Raw genomic sequence first — 17872 nt, forward strand, 5'->3', positions numbered from 1 at the left:
ATCACTTGTAATCCGGGACTGCTGGCTCCTAATCACTCGTCTGCCTGACTGCCTGATTGCCCCTAACCACTCTGCCTGCCAGCCCCCTAACCATTCCCCTGCTGGCCTAATTGACACCTAACTGCTCCCCTGCAGGTCCAATCGCCCCCAACTGCCCTCCCCTGCAGGCCTACTCACCCCCAACTGCTCTCTCCTGCAGGCCTAGTTGTCCCCAACTGCCCTCCCCTGCAGGCCTGATTCACCCCAACTGCCCTTCCCTGTCTGCCTGTGATGATATGGGAGTGGCCATCTTGTGGTGCCCATCTTATGATGTGAGGGCATGAGGGTCAATTTGCATATTACCTCCTTATTATAGGATATTCTGTTAATTGCCCTAGCAACAAGAAAGATTCCATTTTCCAACTCCTATATGTACAATAATATACCCAAGGAAAATGGGTACTCTTATTTGAGATATCCCTTTTGTATTCATTTTAGTAAGAAAAACAGTAGAGATATGACTGTTTAAAAGTAGATGACAGAATAATAGTTTAAAATATTTAGAGTTTTGAAAATGACTCATAACTTTTACAATAAAAAAAAATAAATGAAGGTTAAATTTGATCATAAAAATGGTAGCCACTAAAATGGAGGTTGGAGCTACTTATACAGTAAAGTAAAATGAAAAATATTAATATTTGATATATAATCCAAAGAAATTATTACTTTTAAAAATGTATCCAGATACTGTAATATAAAGACTATTAATAACTAATCTACTTTTAAAATTTAAAATTATCAATCCTCCATTAAATTTTTAAAAATGTATTAACATACCCAACTTTAAGACTTACTTTAAAACTACAATAATCAAGACAGTGTGATAATGGCAAAAAATTAAATAAAATAATCAGTGGACTTGAATAGAGATCTCAGAAATAGACCCATACAAATATATGCAATGTTTGACAAAGGAGCAAAGTCAGTTCAATGGAGTAAGGATAGTCTTCTCAAAAAGTGGTGCTGAGACAACTGGACATCTATATGGGGGGGAAAAATAATTCTAGACAAGGATCTTACATCTTTCACAAAAAAATGAATTAAAATGGATCATAGACCCAAAAGGGTCATAGTCTCAAAACACAAGTCTATAAAACTTCAAGATAACAGACAAAAATCTGAGTGAACTTGTGCATATCTATGCATTTTATGCTACAACACCAAATGCATGATCCATTAAAAAAAATGATAAATGGAATGTCACTAAAATTAAAAACTTCTGCCCTGTGAAGGACACTATTAAGAGAATGAAAATACAAGCCACAGATTGGGAGAAAATACTTGTAAAACATATATCTGATAAAGACTTGTATCCAATACATACTAAGAACTCAACAACAAGAAAACAAATATCTTAATTTAAAAATGGATAAAAGATCTGAACAGACACCTCACCAAAGAAAATATACAGATGGCAAAGAAGCATATGAAAAAATACTCAATGTTATATTTTATTAAGTAACTGCAAAATACGATAAAACAACAATGAAATAAACAACAATGTAGTGACACACATATTAGAATGGCTAAATCCAAAAACTGACAATACCAAATGTTGTATGGCGCAACAGGATTTATTGCTGGTGTGAATGCAAATGGTGCAATCACTTTGGAAGACAATTTGATAATTCTTTCAAAGTTAAACACTGGTTTTCTATGCCATAAAGCAATACCATTTCATTGCTATACCATTCATTAACTGAAACAATTAAAATGAGTTGAAAATTATGTACATATAACAATCTGCACACTGATTATTTATAAGAACTATATTCATTATTGCCAAAAGTTGGAAGTAATCAAGATGTCCTTTAACAGGTGAATAAACAAACTGTGGTACTTTCAAACAAGAAAATATAATTCAGCGCTAAAAAAAATGAACTATCAAGCCTTGGAAATACATACCATAAATGAAACTAAATGCATATAGCAAAGCGAAAGAGGACAGTCTGAAAAGGCTATGTATTGTATGGTATTCTAACAAGACAATACTCTGGAAGAGGCAAAACTATAGAGACAGAACAAAATCAGTGGTTGCCAAAAGTTTGGAGGGAGAAATCCTATCTAATAAAGAGCGAATATGCTAATTGACTATCACGCCATCACTAAGATGGCTGCACCCACAGCTGAAGCCAAGTTCCCATAAGGAGCCTTAACAGCAATCAGCAGACTTGAGACTATGCCCTCCCCTGCCACCTGAGGGCATGACAGGGGACTTCAGGCTGAGCCGCCTGCCCTGGAATGAGGCTGCAGGACCTCAGGCCACGCCCCCTGCCCCTGCGCCAGGCCAAGGGGCCCGAGGCCATGCCCCCCACCCAGCAGGGCTTGACAGGGAACCTCAAGGTGCGCTTCCTGTCCTGGTGCTGGGGTAGGGGACCTCAGGCTGCTCCCCCTGCTCCAGCGACAGGAACCGCAGGCCACACCCCCACCAGGGGGGCTTGACTGCACCCCCCACCAGGTGGGACTTTAGGTTGCACTCCCACCCCAGCACCGAGCCAGGGAACCAGAGACTGTGCCCCCCTGCTTGGCAGGGTTTGACAGGGGACCTCAAGCCGTGCTCCCCACCCAGCAGTACTTAACAGAGGACCTCAAGGTGCACCCCCAGTGCTGGGTTGGGGAAACTCAGGCCGCACCCCCTACCCAGTGGGGCTTGACAGGGGACCTGAGGCTGCACGCGTGCCCCTCTCCCACCACCCCCCTGCGTGGCAAGGCTTGACAGGGGACCTCAGGCCATGCCCCCCACCCAGTGGGGCTTGACAGGGAATCTGAGGCCATGTCTCCCACCTAGTGGGGTTTGACAGGGGACCCCAAGGCACCCTGGTCTGGGCGGGGGGACCACAGGTCATGCCCCCCATCCTGGCACCATGCCAGGGGACCTGAGGTTACGTCCCCTGCTCTGCAGGGTTTGACAAGGGTGGGACTGGCCAGGTCTAGATCTAGCCCAATGGGCGTGGGGGCTGGCCGGATCTGGGTCTCACATGATTTTGAGGTGCATGTGGATGGTTGGGTACTTGACTCTGGGTCCCATAGTGCATCCCAGACTCTGACAGCAGGAAGGTTTTCATATACATTTTACTAATTTTCTTTCATCACTGACACTTCTATTATAGAGAAAGGGCAAATAGCAATATTAAATTATTTCCTCTAATTAATCCCCTTTTAATGTGCACGAATTTCATGCACCAGGCCACTAGTAAGTAGATAAATAGGTGCAGTATAAAAGATTTTTAGGGCAATAAAATGATTCTGTATGATTCTGTAATACCAGATTCATGAAATTATATATTTGTCAAAATCCAAAGAACTATACAACACAAAGCCTGTTTCTTTGTAGTATTATTAATGTTGGTAAAGCAGACATTCCCCCCAAATCACTTTTAAAGTCAACCATTTTTGGGTATTTTTTATAGCATGGTGTTTAAGGTTCTGTGGTCTGACTGCCTAGGTTTGAAATTCAGCTGTGAAATTTTTTACTGTCTAACCATGCTCAAGTGGCTTATCCTCTTTTATTCTGATACCTTATTTGTAAAATTAGAATAATAGCACATATCTCAGAGAGTTGGTATGTAGAAGTGCTTCCACCTAATATATAAATTCTCAAAAAATGTTAACTATTAACTCTACAACTTAATTAAATTATTAAACAAATTATATTTATCAATAACTTTATAGTAAAAAAATTCTAATTATGAATCACTCTTAAGGACTATGCTCTAGTGTAAACAATAGAGAATTAAAAGATTATATCATTAAAGATACAAGATAATAGCATCATTCTAAAAATAATACACTTAAGTGCATTATCAATATTGTTAATCAAAATTTAATATTATAAATCAATATATGTTTCTTTTAAAAAATATATATTTTATTGATTTTTTTTTTTTTTTTTTTTTTACAGAGAGGAAGGGAGAGAAAGAGAGAATTAGAAACATCAATGAGAGAGAAACATCGATCAGCTGCCTCCTGCACACCCCCTACTGGGGATGTGCCCGCAACCAAGGTACATGCCCTTGACCAGAATCAAACCTAGGACCTTTCAATCTGCAAACCTGCTTTGGCTCAATATACATTTCCTATTATTGATTATACTATATGAACTTTAAGTTTAAAAGAGATACATTTTTGGTTTCCACTCTTCCATGGATGCAATTTTATAATTTAACTTGAATACAAAAAAAAAAAAAAAGAATTCTTAATAGGTATAAACAGCTTCCTGGAAACTTAATTTTTAATAAAACTCTAGTTTATTAGATCTTTGCTGCCCTCTCCTGGGCACAGTTTGGGCTCTTGACCACTGCGGTCCCATTGATATCAAGAGCTAAGGCAAAGTGTTTTTTGTTTGTTTCTTTAAAAATTTTAATGCATTTTATTGATTTCAGAGAGGAAGGGAAAAGGAGTGAGATAGAAACATCAATGATGAGAAAATAGTTGATTGGCTGCTTCCCACTAGGTATGGAGCCGGCAACCGAGCATGTGCCCTTGACTGGAATCGAACCCAGGACACTTCATTCCGCAGGCTGACGATCCATCCACTGAGCCAAACTGGCTAGGGCTAAGGCAAATTTTTTTACATTCTAAGCAAAGAGCACAGGTTGAATACAAAATTATAATTAAGTACTATAATTCATATTTTCTTTGAGTACTATACCATCAGTTTAAGTAAAAAGTGCTGCTCAGCTGGTGTGGCTCAGTGGTTGAACATCAACCCATGAACTAACAGGCCACTGACTGATTCCTGGTCAGGGCACATACCCAGGTTTCAGGAAGCAGTTGGTTGATGCCTTTCATCAATGTTTCTATCTGTCCCTTTTCCTTCCTCTCTCTAAAAAATCAATAAAAACATATTATTTAAAAATAAAAATAAAAGTGCTTACCTCTGCAGACAGCCCAAGCATCTTCATCACATTTCTCACCACTTGTTCTCAATTCAAAAAAATTATATTCTTCAAGACTAAGAAGACCATTTCCATCTAAGTCAATTATTTCAAATATATCTGATAAAGTTGACCTAAAATTATAAAAATAGCAAATTATTTGACTTGACTGAAGCTTTCTATAAAGATAATTTTGTAAAGGAAGTAATATCAAGGCATTGAACAGTTTTTGTGAACTACAAAGCTAATGTATCCAAATACTATATATTTTTACTCAGTGTAGTATTGTATGAGATAAAGAAGCTTCTAAAACAATCTTTGTATCTTAAAACCTGTTAACCGGGGAGTTCCCTTTTTAATTATGCAACATACAACGGGTGCATACTCTCTTTCACTAGGACGCCCAGTGGACTTAATTTTATATTATTATTTTTTTATTTATACTTAATTAAAATAAATGAAATATATACTTTTTCGTTTATTTATATATAAAGCACAAAGGAAAATATAAAATTACAAACAAATAGAAAAGAATACCAACAAAAAAATGGAAACATCGAATTAAAAATTATAAATTTTTCAAACAATTATAAAGATTACAAAAAATATATACCGTCTTTCTCAGGGCGCAACATATATTTCCAGGATGTATTCATACGTCCTACCCATTCCCGATAGTGTTTACGTTTGATGTATTTATACGTCCCGCTCTGTTAACAGGTTAACACATAGTAGGACCTCAATTAATAGTAGTTCCCTTTTTCTCCTTTCTCCAATCTTTCTTCTTTCTTTCTACCAGATGATGTTGTGTGTATCTAGGGCATGGGAAAACCACCTAAGTGCTTGGATTTCATGTTTGACAGTTACTTAAGTCAATAGTGCAACTAGCAGGATCTAGTTTTAAGGCAGTGCCTGCTGGAGGAGAAATTGGGATGTATGACTAAAGCTGACCTGTTAAATGTATGGAACTCAGAAATGAATGGCAATCCAAGACCTGTGAATGGAAGGTCACTTTCAGAAGCCTAGTAAGAGTTGAATTATTGAACTAGAATCATGGGTGGGAGTGGGAGCTGCCCAAAGGAAAGGGTAGAAGACAGGCTATTAATATATATGTATCCAGTCTAAATGTTAAGTTAATCTTCAGAAACAAGACTTACCTAAATTCCTTTGTAAGAAACAATTCCCCTGTTTCATCCCTACGCACAAGCTGGGCTTCTTCTGTTATTGGTTTTACTTCTTTCTTCAACCTACAGCCAGTTGTGGAAGGAATTAACCAATAAATTCCAGGTCCTAGTTCACCAGTCCATCCAAAAACCTGTTTTGAAAGGAATAATAACTTTTAAAACCACCATAAATCTTAATGACTTTTCATTTTCCTTCTGAAAAAGAAGCATTAGAAATAAATTTTAAAATCAATATTCACCAATTCTATTTTAATTTTATCAATCTCTTACAGGCTTCAAAATCTTTTTTCAATGGTAATTCCAATATAAGACTATTAGATATAATTCTTTGTAGTTCTATCTTTTTTAATGCTTAAAACTATAACAGGTAAAAAATTATATAATTTTAAATCTTTTACAATCGTATTAAAAAATGATTGTGAAGCAAATATCTTCAACAGAAAGCAAAGACAGAGATCTTAGAATAATTTTTCCAGGTTACAGTTCCCCAATATGATTCAAATATAAATATATAATTTGTAACTCAGATTTCAAGGGCACAAAATAAAAATGAAATATATTTAAAAGAGTTAACTATTTATACAAACAAGCCATTTTCATAAGAATCCAATTCTATAGACAAACACACTGGAATTTTTCTATTATGTAATACTAGAGGCCCAGTGCACACAAAATCATGCGCGAGTAGCTAGCTTCCGCTTGCCGCGCCACCCATGCCCATCAACAATCGTAGCTTGCGTTCCGCCCTCCACCACACATAGCTCTCTGCCACTAGTACTAGTAGCTTGCACCCTGCCCAGCCGGCCGCAAAAACCACTGCTCATTTGGTCATCACAGTGTCACAGGCCTTTTATTAATATAGATGGACTATAAAACAAGATGGCAGAATCCCATGTAAATTTACCTTATATAAAATTATTTACCATCACAGGATATTTATAATGAGTGCCAGGATATTTATATAGTGAAATATTTTATTCTCTAGTTCTATAAAATAAAGCAAAATGGTATCTCTCTATGGACCTTCTAGGTACTTTCTGAAGTCCAATGGCTTCCTATAAAATCTAGGCATTGTCTCTGTCAAACATATTAAATCTAAGAATGTTCTGTCAGCTATTTTCCCTTCAGTATTGAATAGCTCTAGGGATTTCTGTCAGGTATTATGTTCAAAACCTAGGTATAATTCAGGTTATCCTGTCTATACATATCCCAAATAAAATTGCTTATCTGTATTCTAGGATCAGCCCTATTTCTGTCCTCACAAATCAGGGTAACCATAATCATCTTAAAGTGACAATGTCCTATTTTAATGCAAGAAGCAACCGAATAAAACTGACAGTCATTTTAAAGACTAAAGATTGACCAAAACCATCCTTTGGAAGCCATAATCTTTTAGACTGGTCAGATGTAGATTGATACCCACGAGTGAAAAAACAGTTCTTCTGCTTCCTAATATATGTTTCCCATGAACCTCCGCATATAATCCTGAATTGCTGCTGTGGATGGCAAATGGAAAGTCTTTCATGGGCACAAATTCTTTTTAAAGAAAATTTGTGAAACTAAAACTAAAAATGAAAAGTCCTTTGTAAATATGACATATTACAGATAACCAGAAGCCCTATAGTAAAGGGGTAAATAGAAACTCATTCAAACTTTATTGCAAGCTTGCTATGTACTAACATTTTTACACATGCAATCTCATAAGAAAGTAATTTTATCCAAAGCAAAAATGGGAAAAGCTATTGTTTTAGACAATGCTTTATCTTGAACTTAACTTTGTAGTCAGGAGTTTAGTCAAACATTAACTTCTGTCATTTTATTTGTTTCTTGCCTATAACTATTCTTGTCTGTTAGGAAGCCTACAATAAAGACTTTTATATAACATTCCATCAGGGAAATGTTTGTCTGTCGTTGGACCTATATAAAGATTAAATATGATATTGCAGTAAGCCCTTGAATTGTATTATTCCTGTTGTGTAGCAGATGTATTTTGTAGTCCTCATAAAATAAATAGCCACATTTATGTATTGTATTTGCCTCACATTTTTGGCTTCTGAGTAAATATATAATTAGAAAAGATCAGAGCAACCCTATGAGCTACATAGAAAATCATTTAAAAGCATTTCTTCAGATCAATCTATTTTGAACCCTATAATATGAGTCAAGCCTGAGGATAGTTATCATAATGTTTTTCTTTTTGCAGTAGTTTCTAAGTAAAATAAACATCTAAAGTAACTTTTCCCAAGTCTTGAATTACTTGCATTTGGGGGGAAATGTCCACTGGTATCAACCCTTTTTTTTTTTTTTTTTTTTTTTTTTGAGTCTAACAAAAAATGTTCTCATGTGTGGAATCGGGTATTTAGAAAAGAGGAAAGTGAAGTACAATGTCATACAACTGTTGAGTTATGAAGCTAAGATTGCCAATCAAGCCTCAATTTTTAAATCTCAGCAAACAAGAAATAGTCTTTCACAATAAAACATATGTCGCTGAAACCAGTTTGGCTCAGTGGATAGGGCGTCGGCCTAAGGACTGAAAGGTCCCAGGTTCAATTCCGGTCAAGGGCATGTACCTCGGTTTCGGGCACATCCCCAGTAGGGGGTGTGCAAGAGGCAGCTGATGGATGTTTCTCTCTCATCAATGTTTCTAACTCTCTATCCCTCTCTCTTTCTCTCTGTAAAAAATCAATAAAATATTGAATATATATATTTTTAAAAACATATGTCATATTCATAGTGTTTAAGAACTGTATGTGCCTTAATTAGAAGAAAATATACAAACGTTAAAAAAATAAATTATAGAAAAGCTAATATTGTCCCCAAACTTGAATTCATACTATATTTTTAAATTAAATATTAGAAAATAAAATATGTATACTTCTCTATTTCGCAGTTCAGTAAAACACATGAGCTGTAGGTTTGCTTGATTCTCATTTTCCTTAAGAATATACAAGGCAGTATCAACTGATAACCAAGGTGATGGTTTTCCTACAATAAAAAACCCAAAATCTTAAAATAAGCAATCACTACTTACTCTTTACCATTGAAAGAAGAAGTTAATAGTTTCTTTTCCCATTGGATTTCTTTATTAGAAATGCACGTTCTACTTTTATATGAAAACATAATCGTATTTGCAATAAGGCACATACTTATATACAGTGAGCTTGTTACAGTCTCCTCATACACACTTTCTAAAAATCATAATTTTCCTTGAATTTCAGCAAAGAGCTGGGGTTGCAAGGCAACCAAGAAGCCTGAAATCCAAAGAAAAACAAAACCCTTTAGGGAGAGAAGGGATGCAAGCACTGTTTACCTGCAGGAAAACATAGTTGGAAAAACAGATGTCAGACAGCATCTATGTGTTAACAACTCCAAAATTTGTATCTCCAACTAGAACTTTACCTCCTAACTTTAGACCCATATAAACAACAGCCTATATAACATTTCCACTTGGATTTCTATATCTAAAACTGACCTTCCCCAACCCCTTTTAAAAAACTGTCCATCTATACTCTTCTCAATCTCAGTTAATAGTAATTCATTCCTTTCAGTTGCTCAAGCCAGAAATCTTGGAGTCATCTTTAACTTTTTTCTTTTCTCATATATCACAACCAATCCTCCGGAAACCTTATGGTTCAGCCTTCAAAATATCTCCAGAATTTTTACTTCTGATCCTTTGTACATCCCAGTTCAAAGCATAATCACTTTACTCCTAGAATTCTACAATAGCACCGTAGCTGTTCTCCTTGCTTTCTCCTGGGCAGCCCTCAGTCTATTTTCAATATGGCAATCTGGCTGATCTTGATAAAATACAAGTCAGATTATGTCCTGCCTCTACTCATAATCTTCTCATGGAGTTGGGAGTTGGAAAAATGTTGCTCCCACCCAAACAATAAGGAAAAATGCATGAACTACAAAATCATAAATTTTCTTGAGCCCATTCAGAGCTGAGGTCACAGGACCACCAAATAGCCTGAAATCCAAGGAAAGACAGGCCTTTCAAAGGAGAGAAGACATGCAAGCACTGGCTGATCTGTGATAAAAACAAACAAACAAAAATCAGGAGGACAAGATGTCAGGCACCGTACAAGTGGATAAAGAAGACAGAGGGCAGAGCAATATTTGAAGAAATAAAGTTGGAAAATTTTCTAAAAATTATAAAAGACAACAAGCCATAAATCCAAGATACTCAGAGAGCCCTAAGCAGGATAAATACAAAATAAACAGACAAACAAACAAAAATCCAAAGCAAACAGTATCAACAAGAAAAGCAAAACTACCAAGCACATATTAAACTGTTGAAAATAAAAGAAAAAGAAAATTTTGACAGCAGCCATGGGAAAAAACTCCTCCTAAAGGTTCATTTCCCTCAGAATAAAGGCCACATCCTCACTATGGTAAAAATCCTCTACCTAATTTTGTCCTTGTTCCTCAGTTTCCTTACCTAATTCGAGACACTCAACCCCATTGCTCTTCTTCTAAACACGCACACGCTAACCTCCTCCGTTCTTCACTCATCCTTCCCAACACCCTACACCCACAAGCACACCCCCTTGTCTTGGGAGACAGCAAAAATGGCTTTTCCTATCTGTATCTACAGCCTTTGCAATGTGACTCTGCAGCTCCTACATCAAGAGGCTGAGTCTACTCACTCCGTAAATCTGGAGTTGTCTTATGACTTGCTGTTGGCAAAAAGAAGAAACATTTTTGAGCCCAGGCATCCCAGAGGCCCTGTGGTGCTTCTGCTTCCTCTCAGAGGTCCTGTGAGAGCACCATGAGGACAAGTCCAGGCTACTTCACTAGATGGTAAGAGACTATATGAGGCCCTGGCAGGTGTGGCTCTGTTGATTGGGCTTTGTTCCATGTACCAAAAGGTTGCTGGTTTAATTTCTAGTCAGGGCACATCCCCAGGTTGCCGGTAAGGGGGAGTTTGGGAGGTGGCCAATCTATGTTTCGCTTTTGCATCAATGTTTCTTTCTCCCCCTCACCCTGCCTCTCTCTTTCTCTCTCTTAAAAAAATTAAAATTAAAATTAAAAAATCTTAAAAGTAAAAAAAAAAAAAAATTAAATGAGGCAGAGCCAAACTGTACCAGCTGAGAGCCCCTAGAATCCATACAAAGTAGAGAGCCCAGCCAAGACCAGTAAAACCAGACAGCAGCTAACCAGCAGCAGACAGCAGGTGTATGCATGAGCCATGCAGAGAAAAGCCAAGCCTAACTCAGACCAAAAGAACTATCCAGAAGACAAGCTCATGAGCAAACAAATGTTTAATTATTTTAAGCTATTGAGCTCTGGGATAGTTTGTTATGTAGCAGTTGACAATTGATAAACTTCTTTCAAAGACTTTGCTCAAATATTAGCTTCTTAATGAAGCATACACTAACCACTCCATTTCAATGGCAACACATATTGGCTCAGCATTCACAATGCCCCCTTTCTCCTATGTTTTTCTCATAGCACTTACCACCTTCTAACATATGTGTCATTTACTATTTATTATGTTTATTATTTATTCTTTCCCCCACTAGAATGTAAGTTCATAAGGGCAGGCATTTTTGTCTTTTTTGTATTCTGGTGTATCCTAAGCACCTAAAATGCTACTAAGTATCAATATATGGATCTTCAATAAATATTTGAGAAATAAATGAATAAGGAAATCTTTTTTGTAAGAATATGGAGAATTAACTACATTGAATTTGCAGGCCTATCTTGACACCTATTTTTAAAAAATGACTACTGTAATTACTATTTAAAAGCATCAACTACCAAATGTTGTAAGTATCCTACAAGATATACAGTGAATCTACGTTAGGAGGAATAAAGAATGGGAATGAGGAGGAACCCACTAGTTAGAAAATGTTTATATTTAAACATAAAGAAAATATTGATATTTAGAACAATCAACATTAAAAGGGTTTCTAGGGAATTATTAAATTACATAATAGCCATTTTAAACACTTGGAAATTACTAATTTTTACCTAGCATTTGTGTATAAAAAAAGAATATTACCATGAATGCAATAATTATTAATAAGAATTGTCTATGACTTATGGCTTTGGAGTTATTAAAAAATATTTGCAGTTCATATTGTCTTAAATTACATTTCTATAGAACTTCTCAACATAATAATTCTAAAATTTGGTAACTGACAAAGCTAAAGATTAATTAGCAAGTAAAAATTTATTTCTATGTCATAAGATTTTAAAATGAATTAAAACATACTTTAAACAACACAAAAAGCAACTTACTTGCTTTGCAAAATATGGTAATTGTCAATGTGTAAACTAACTCTTTCTTTAAATGTAAGTAACCACATGTTTCTTAGGCAGATTATCTTCTTGACTAAATAAGACCATCAGTGAAGGTGAAATCAGGAGCTTCACAGACAAAAACAGACTAAGGGAATTTATCTCCATCAAACCAGCAATGCAAGAAATGCTAAAGGGTCTACTGTAAAATTAAGGAAATAGAAAGCAAAGAAGGAACACAGGGATATAGAATAAAAATGGTGTCTAATAAGTATCTATCAATAATAACTTTAAATGTAAATGGACTAAATGCTCCAATCAAAAGATATAGGGTAACGGATTGGATAAGAAAACAAGACCCATATATCTGCTGTCTACAAGAAACCCACCTCAGAAAAAAAGATGCACACAGACTGAGGGTGATGGGATGGAAAAAGGTTTTCCAGGCGAATGGAAATGAAAAAAAAGCTGGGGTAGCAATACTTATATCTGACAAATTAGATCTCAGAGTGAAGGACATAACAAGAGATAATGATGGCCACTTCATAATACTAAAGGGAGCAATCCAACAAGAAGAAATAACCCTGGTAAATATATATGCACCCAATACGGGAGCACCCCAATATATTAAAAAAAAAACTGCTGGAGGACATTAAGGGAGAGATTAATAGCAATACAATCATAGTAGGAGACTTTAATACCCCACTGTCACCCTTTGACAAATCATCTAAACAAAAAATCAGCAAAGAAATATCAATACTAAATGACTTGCTAGACCAGATGGAATTAATCGATATCTTCAGAACATTCCACCCCAAAGCCACAGAATATACATTCTTCTCAAGCGCACATGGGACATTCTCAAAGATAGACCACATTTTGGGAAATAGGCAAAGTCTCTTCAAATTCAAGAAGATAGAAATCATATCAAGCATCTTCTCAGATCATAGTGGCATAAAACTGGAAGTTAACTACAATGAAAAAAATCCAAAGAAATCAAACACATGGAGACTAAACAGCATGCTATTAAACAAGGACTGGGTTACCAAAGAAATCAAGGAAGAAATTAAAAACATCCTGAAAACAAATGACAATGAAAACACAACTATCAAAAATCTATGGGACACAGCAAAAGCAGTTTTGAGAGGGAAGTTCATATCCCTACAAGCCTATTGCAAAAAACTAGAAAAAATGGTAACAAATGATCTAACTCTACAACTCAAAGAGTTAGAAAAAGAGCAACAAGAAAAGCCCAGTGTAAGCAGAAGGAAGGAAATAACAAAAATCAGAGCGGAGATAAATGGCATAGAGACCAAAGAAACAATACATAAGATCAACAAAACCAAGAGCTGGTTCTTTGAAGGATAAACAAGATAGATGAACCTCTAGCCAGGCTAACCAAGAAACAAAGGGAGAGGACCCAAATAAACAAAATCAGAAACGAAAGAGGTGAAATAACAACAGACCCTGCCGAAATACAAAGGATTGTTACAAAATACTATGAACAACTCTATTCCAACAAACTGAACAACCTGGAGGAAATGGACATATTCCTAGAAAAATACAACCTTCCAAAACTCAATCAGGAAGAATCTAAAAATCTCAATAGAGCAGTGACTTGGGAAGAAATTGAAACAGTCATCAAAAAGCTTCCAGCAAACAAAAGCCCAGGGCCAGTTGGCTTCACAGGAGAGTTTTACCAAACATTCAAGGAAGAACTAAAACCTATCCACCTCAGACTTTTCCAAAAAATTCAAGAGGAAGGAACACTTCCAAACTCCTTCTATGAAGCCAGCATCACCCTAATACCAAAACCAGTTAAAGACAACTCAATGAAAGAGAATTACAGGCCAATATCCCTCAAGAACATAGATGCCAAAATCCTAGCAAATTGGCTCCAGCAGAGCATCACAAAGATCATACACCATGACCAAGTAGGATTTATTCCAGGAATGCAAAGTTGGTACAATATCCGCAAATCAATAAACGTGATACATCACATAAACAAATTGAAAGATAAAAATCATATAGTCATATCAATTGATGCAGAAAAAGCATTTGATAAAATCCAACTCCCTTTCCTGATAAAAACTCTCAACAAGGTGGGAGTACAAGGATCATACCTCAACTTAATAAAAGCTATATATGATAAACCCACAGCCAACATCATACTCAATGGGCAAAAACTAAAACCATTCCTCTAAGAACAGGAACAAGACAGGGATGCCCACTATCGCCACTCCTCTTTGACATAGTACTGGAAGTACTAGCCATTGCAACTAGACAAGAGGAGGAAATAAAAGGCATCCAGATTGAAAAAGAAGAAGTAAAGTTATCCTTATTTGCAGACGACATGATATTGTATATAAAAAAACCAAAAGACTCCATTAAAAAACTAATTGGCTTAATAAATGAATTTGGCAATGTAGCAGGATACAAAATTAACGCCAAGAAATCTATGGCATTTCTATACACCAACAGCGAATTTATAGAAACAGAGACTAAAAAAGCAATTCCATTTACCATCGCACCAAAAAAATTAAGATACCTAGGAATAAACTTAACTAAGAAAGTAAAGGACCTATACACGGAAAACTATACGACACTGAAAAGAGAGATAGAGGAAGATGTAAACAGATGGAAGAACATACCATGTTCATGGATTGGTAGAATCAACATCATCAAAATGTCCATACTTCCTAAAGCAATCTATAGGTTCAATGCACTCCCCATTAAAATACCAACGGCATATTTCACTGGCCTAGAAAGAACTCTCCAAAAGTTCATCTGGAACAATAAAAGACCCCGAATTGCCACAGCAATCCTGAGAAAGAAGAGTAAAGTAAGAGGGATCTCAATACCAGACTTCAAACTGTATTACAAAGCCACTGTTCTCAAAACAGCCTGGTACTGGCACAAAAACAGACATATAGATCAATGGAATCGAATCGAGAACCCAGATATCAACCCAAATCACTATGCTCAATTAATATTTGACAAAGGAGGCACGAATATACAATACAATGGAGTCAAGACAGTCTCTTCAATAAATGGTGTTGGGAAAATTGGACAGATACATGCAAAAGAATGAAACTATCAATAGATCACCAACTTACACCATAAACAAAAATAAACTCAAAATGGATACAGGACTTAAACATCAGACGGGAAACCATAAAAATACTAGAAGCATCCACAGGCAACAAAATCTCAGACGTATGCCAAAAGAACTTCTTCACTGATACTGCCCCTAGGGCAATGGAAGCTAAAGAGAAAATAAACAAATGGGACTACATCAAAATAAAAAGCTTTTTTACAGCAAAAGAAACCATCAACAAAACAACAAGAAAGCCCACTGTGTGGGAGAACATATTTGCAAATGTTACCACTGATAAAGGTTTAATCTCCAACATCTACAAACAGCTTATACAACTAAATAAAGGGAAGATGAATGATCCAATTAAAAAATGGGCAATGGACCTAAATAGAATATTTTCAAAAGAAGACAGAAGGAAGACCAAAAGACACATGAAAACATGCTCAAAGTCACTAATTATCCGAGAGATGCAAATCAAAACAACAATGCGGTACCATCTCACACCTGTCAGAATGGCCAACATCAACAAATCAACAAACGACAAGTGTTGGCGAGGTTGTGGAGAAAAAGGAACCCTCGTGCACTGCTGGTGGGAATGCAGACTGGTGCAACCACTATGGAGAACAGTGTGGAATTTCCTCAAAAAACTGAAAATGGAACTCCCATTTGACCTAGTAATCCCACTCCTAGGAATATATCCCAAGAAACTAGAAACACCAATCAGAAAGGATATATGCACCCCTATGTTCATAGCAGCATAATCTACAATAGCTAGAATCTGGAAACAGCCTAGGTGCCCATCAGCAGATGAATGGATCAAAAAACTATGGTATATCTACACAATGGAATACTATGCTGCCATAAAAATGAAGGAATTCTCATCATTTGCAGCAACCTGGACAGAACTGGAGAACATCATGCTGAGTGAAATAAGCCAGTCAATGAAAGAGAAATACCACATGGCCTCACTCATTTATGGATATTAAAGAACATTATAAACTGACAAACCAAAAGTCAGATATAAAGACAGTAAAGCAATAAGCAGACTGTAAAATTGCAGTGGGAAGAGTAGGGAGATCTGGGGGAGATAAGAGATCAACCGAAGGACTTGTATACATGCATATAAGTATTACAACCAATGGACACAAAACTCTGGGGAGGGAGGGTATGTATGGGGGGGCAATGTTAAAATATGTACACAGATAATAATTTAATTTTAAAAAAAGGGAAAATAAATAAATAAAAATAAATAAATAAGATCATCACATACTTACATAAGTATTTTCAAAGAGGGTTAAAATATATAAAAATTTTAAACTTGCCTTCAACTTGACTCAGATTTAATGGTTTAATTGTTAAATAAACCATGGACCTCTGAGCTATTTGCATCCTGTATTGATGACTAATGATTTCACCATTTTCTTCTAAGAAAAAGCAACCTTTTGATTGTACACATTGCCACTCCTGAAATAAAGAAAAAAAAAATTTTTTCAAGCTGTTTACTAAATGTTGCCAACATGCATAGCAAGGAGGAGAAATCTGAGGAAAATATAAAAGAACTGTAAATATCAAGAGAGCATTGACTTCCAGGATCCTATTTGCAACTGTCATTAAGAGGTAAAAAAACAGACATGACATCATTCAATTATAATTGATAGTAGCATATAATTAGAACCAAAAAAATAATTATATATGCAAAATAATATTATAATTGCAGTTCCTAAAATAGTGCCTGACATATTGTAGGTGCTCAATGTTTGTCTGATGTGTGTTTGTGTGTGTGTGTGTGTGTGTGTGTGTACATGCAGTAGGGGGGAGAAGGGGAGAAGTTCATCAATATAAACTGAGAGAGCAATCCATGAACTGTAACTTGAAGAGTCAGCCGAACTTGGATAATGACAAGTTAGGAAAAAAAATGAGAAGTAAAAATAAATAAAGTTCATGAGCATGAGAGAAGTATTGAAACAAAATCCTGTATAATAAATGGCTAATATGCAAATCAACCAACCTAGGCATTCAGAATTAAAATGGCAATAAATAAGTACCTATCAATAATAACCTTAAATGTTAATGGACTAAATGCTCCAATCAAAAGACATAGGGTAGCTGAATGGATACAAGAACAAGACCCAACTATATACTGTCTATAAGAGACTGCCTCAGAACAAAAGACACACAGATGAGATTGAAGGGATGGAAAAAAAAATTTTTTCCATGTGCAAATGGAAGAGGAGGAAAAAAAAAAGCTGGAGTAGCAATACTCATATCTGATAAAATAGACTTCAAAATGAAGGCCATCACAAGAGACAACAAAGATCACTACATAATACTAAAGGGATCCATCCAACAAGAAGATATAACCCTGGTAAACATATACAGACCCAACATAGGAGCACATAAATATATTTTAAAAAACAACAACAACAACA

At 36.0% G+C, this 17872-nt stretch overlaps 1 protein-coding gene across 3 annotated transcripts in view; it reads right to left on the reverse strand.

Moving 5' to 3' along the window:
• The window catches only part of EFCAB7 (EF-hand calcium binding domain 7), a 48404-nt gene that overhangs the window by 12370 nt on the left and 18162 nt on the right, over positions 1-17872 (reverse strand). For 2 of the 3 annotated variants that reach the window (XM_036446201.2, XM_036446200.2), the window contains exons 7-10: positions 16766-16907; positions 8976-9085; positions 6074-6231; positions 4917-5050 (exon numbers count right to left, since the gene is read on the reverse strand). In XM_036446201.2, the coding sequence (XP_036302094.1) occupies positions 4917-5050; positions 6074-6231; positions 8976-9085; positions 16766-16907 (544 nt within the window). The remainder of the gene's footprint in view (positions 1-4916; positions 5051-6073; positions 6232-8975; positions 9086-16765; positions 16908-17872) is intronic. The other variant, XM_045584507.1, reaches the window with a different exon arrangement.

Source organism: Pipistrellus kuhlii, unplaced genomic scaffold (genome assembly GCF_014108245.1).
Source record: "Pipistrellus kuhlii isolate mPipKuh1 unplaced genomic scaffold, mPipKuh1.p scaffold_m20_p_2, whole genome shotgun sequence".
NCBI classification, from domain to species: Eukaryota; Metazoa; Chordata; class Mammalia; order Chiroptera; family Vespertilionidae; genus Pipistrellus; species Pipistrellus kuhlii.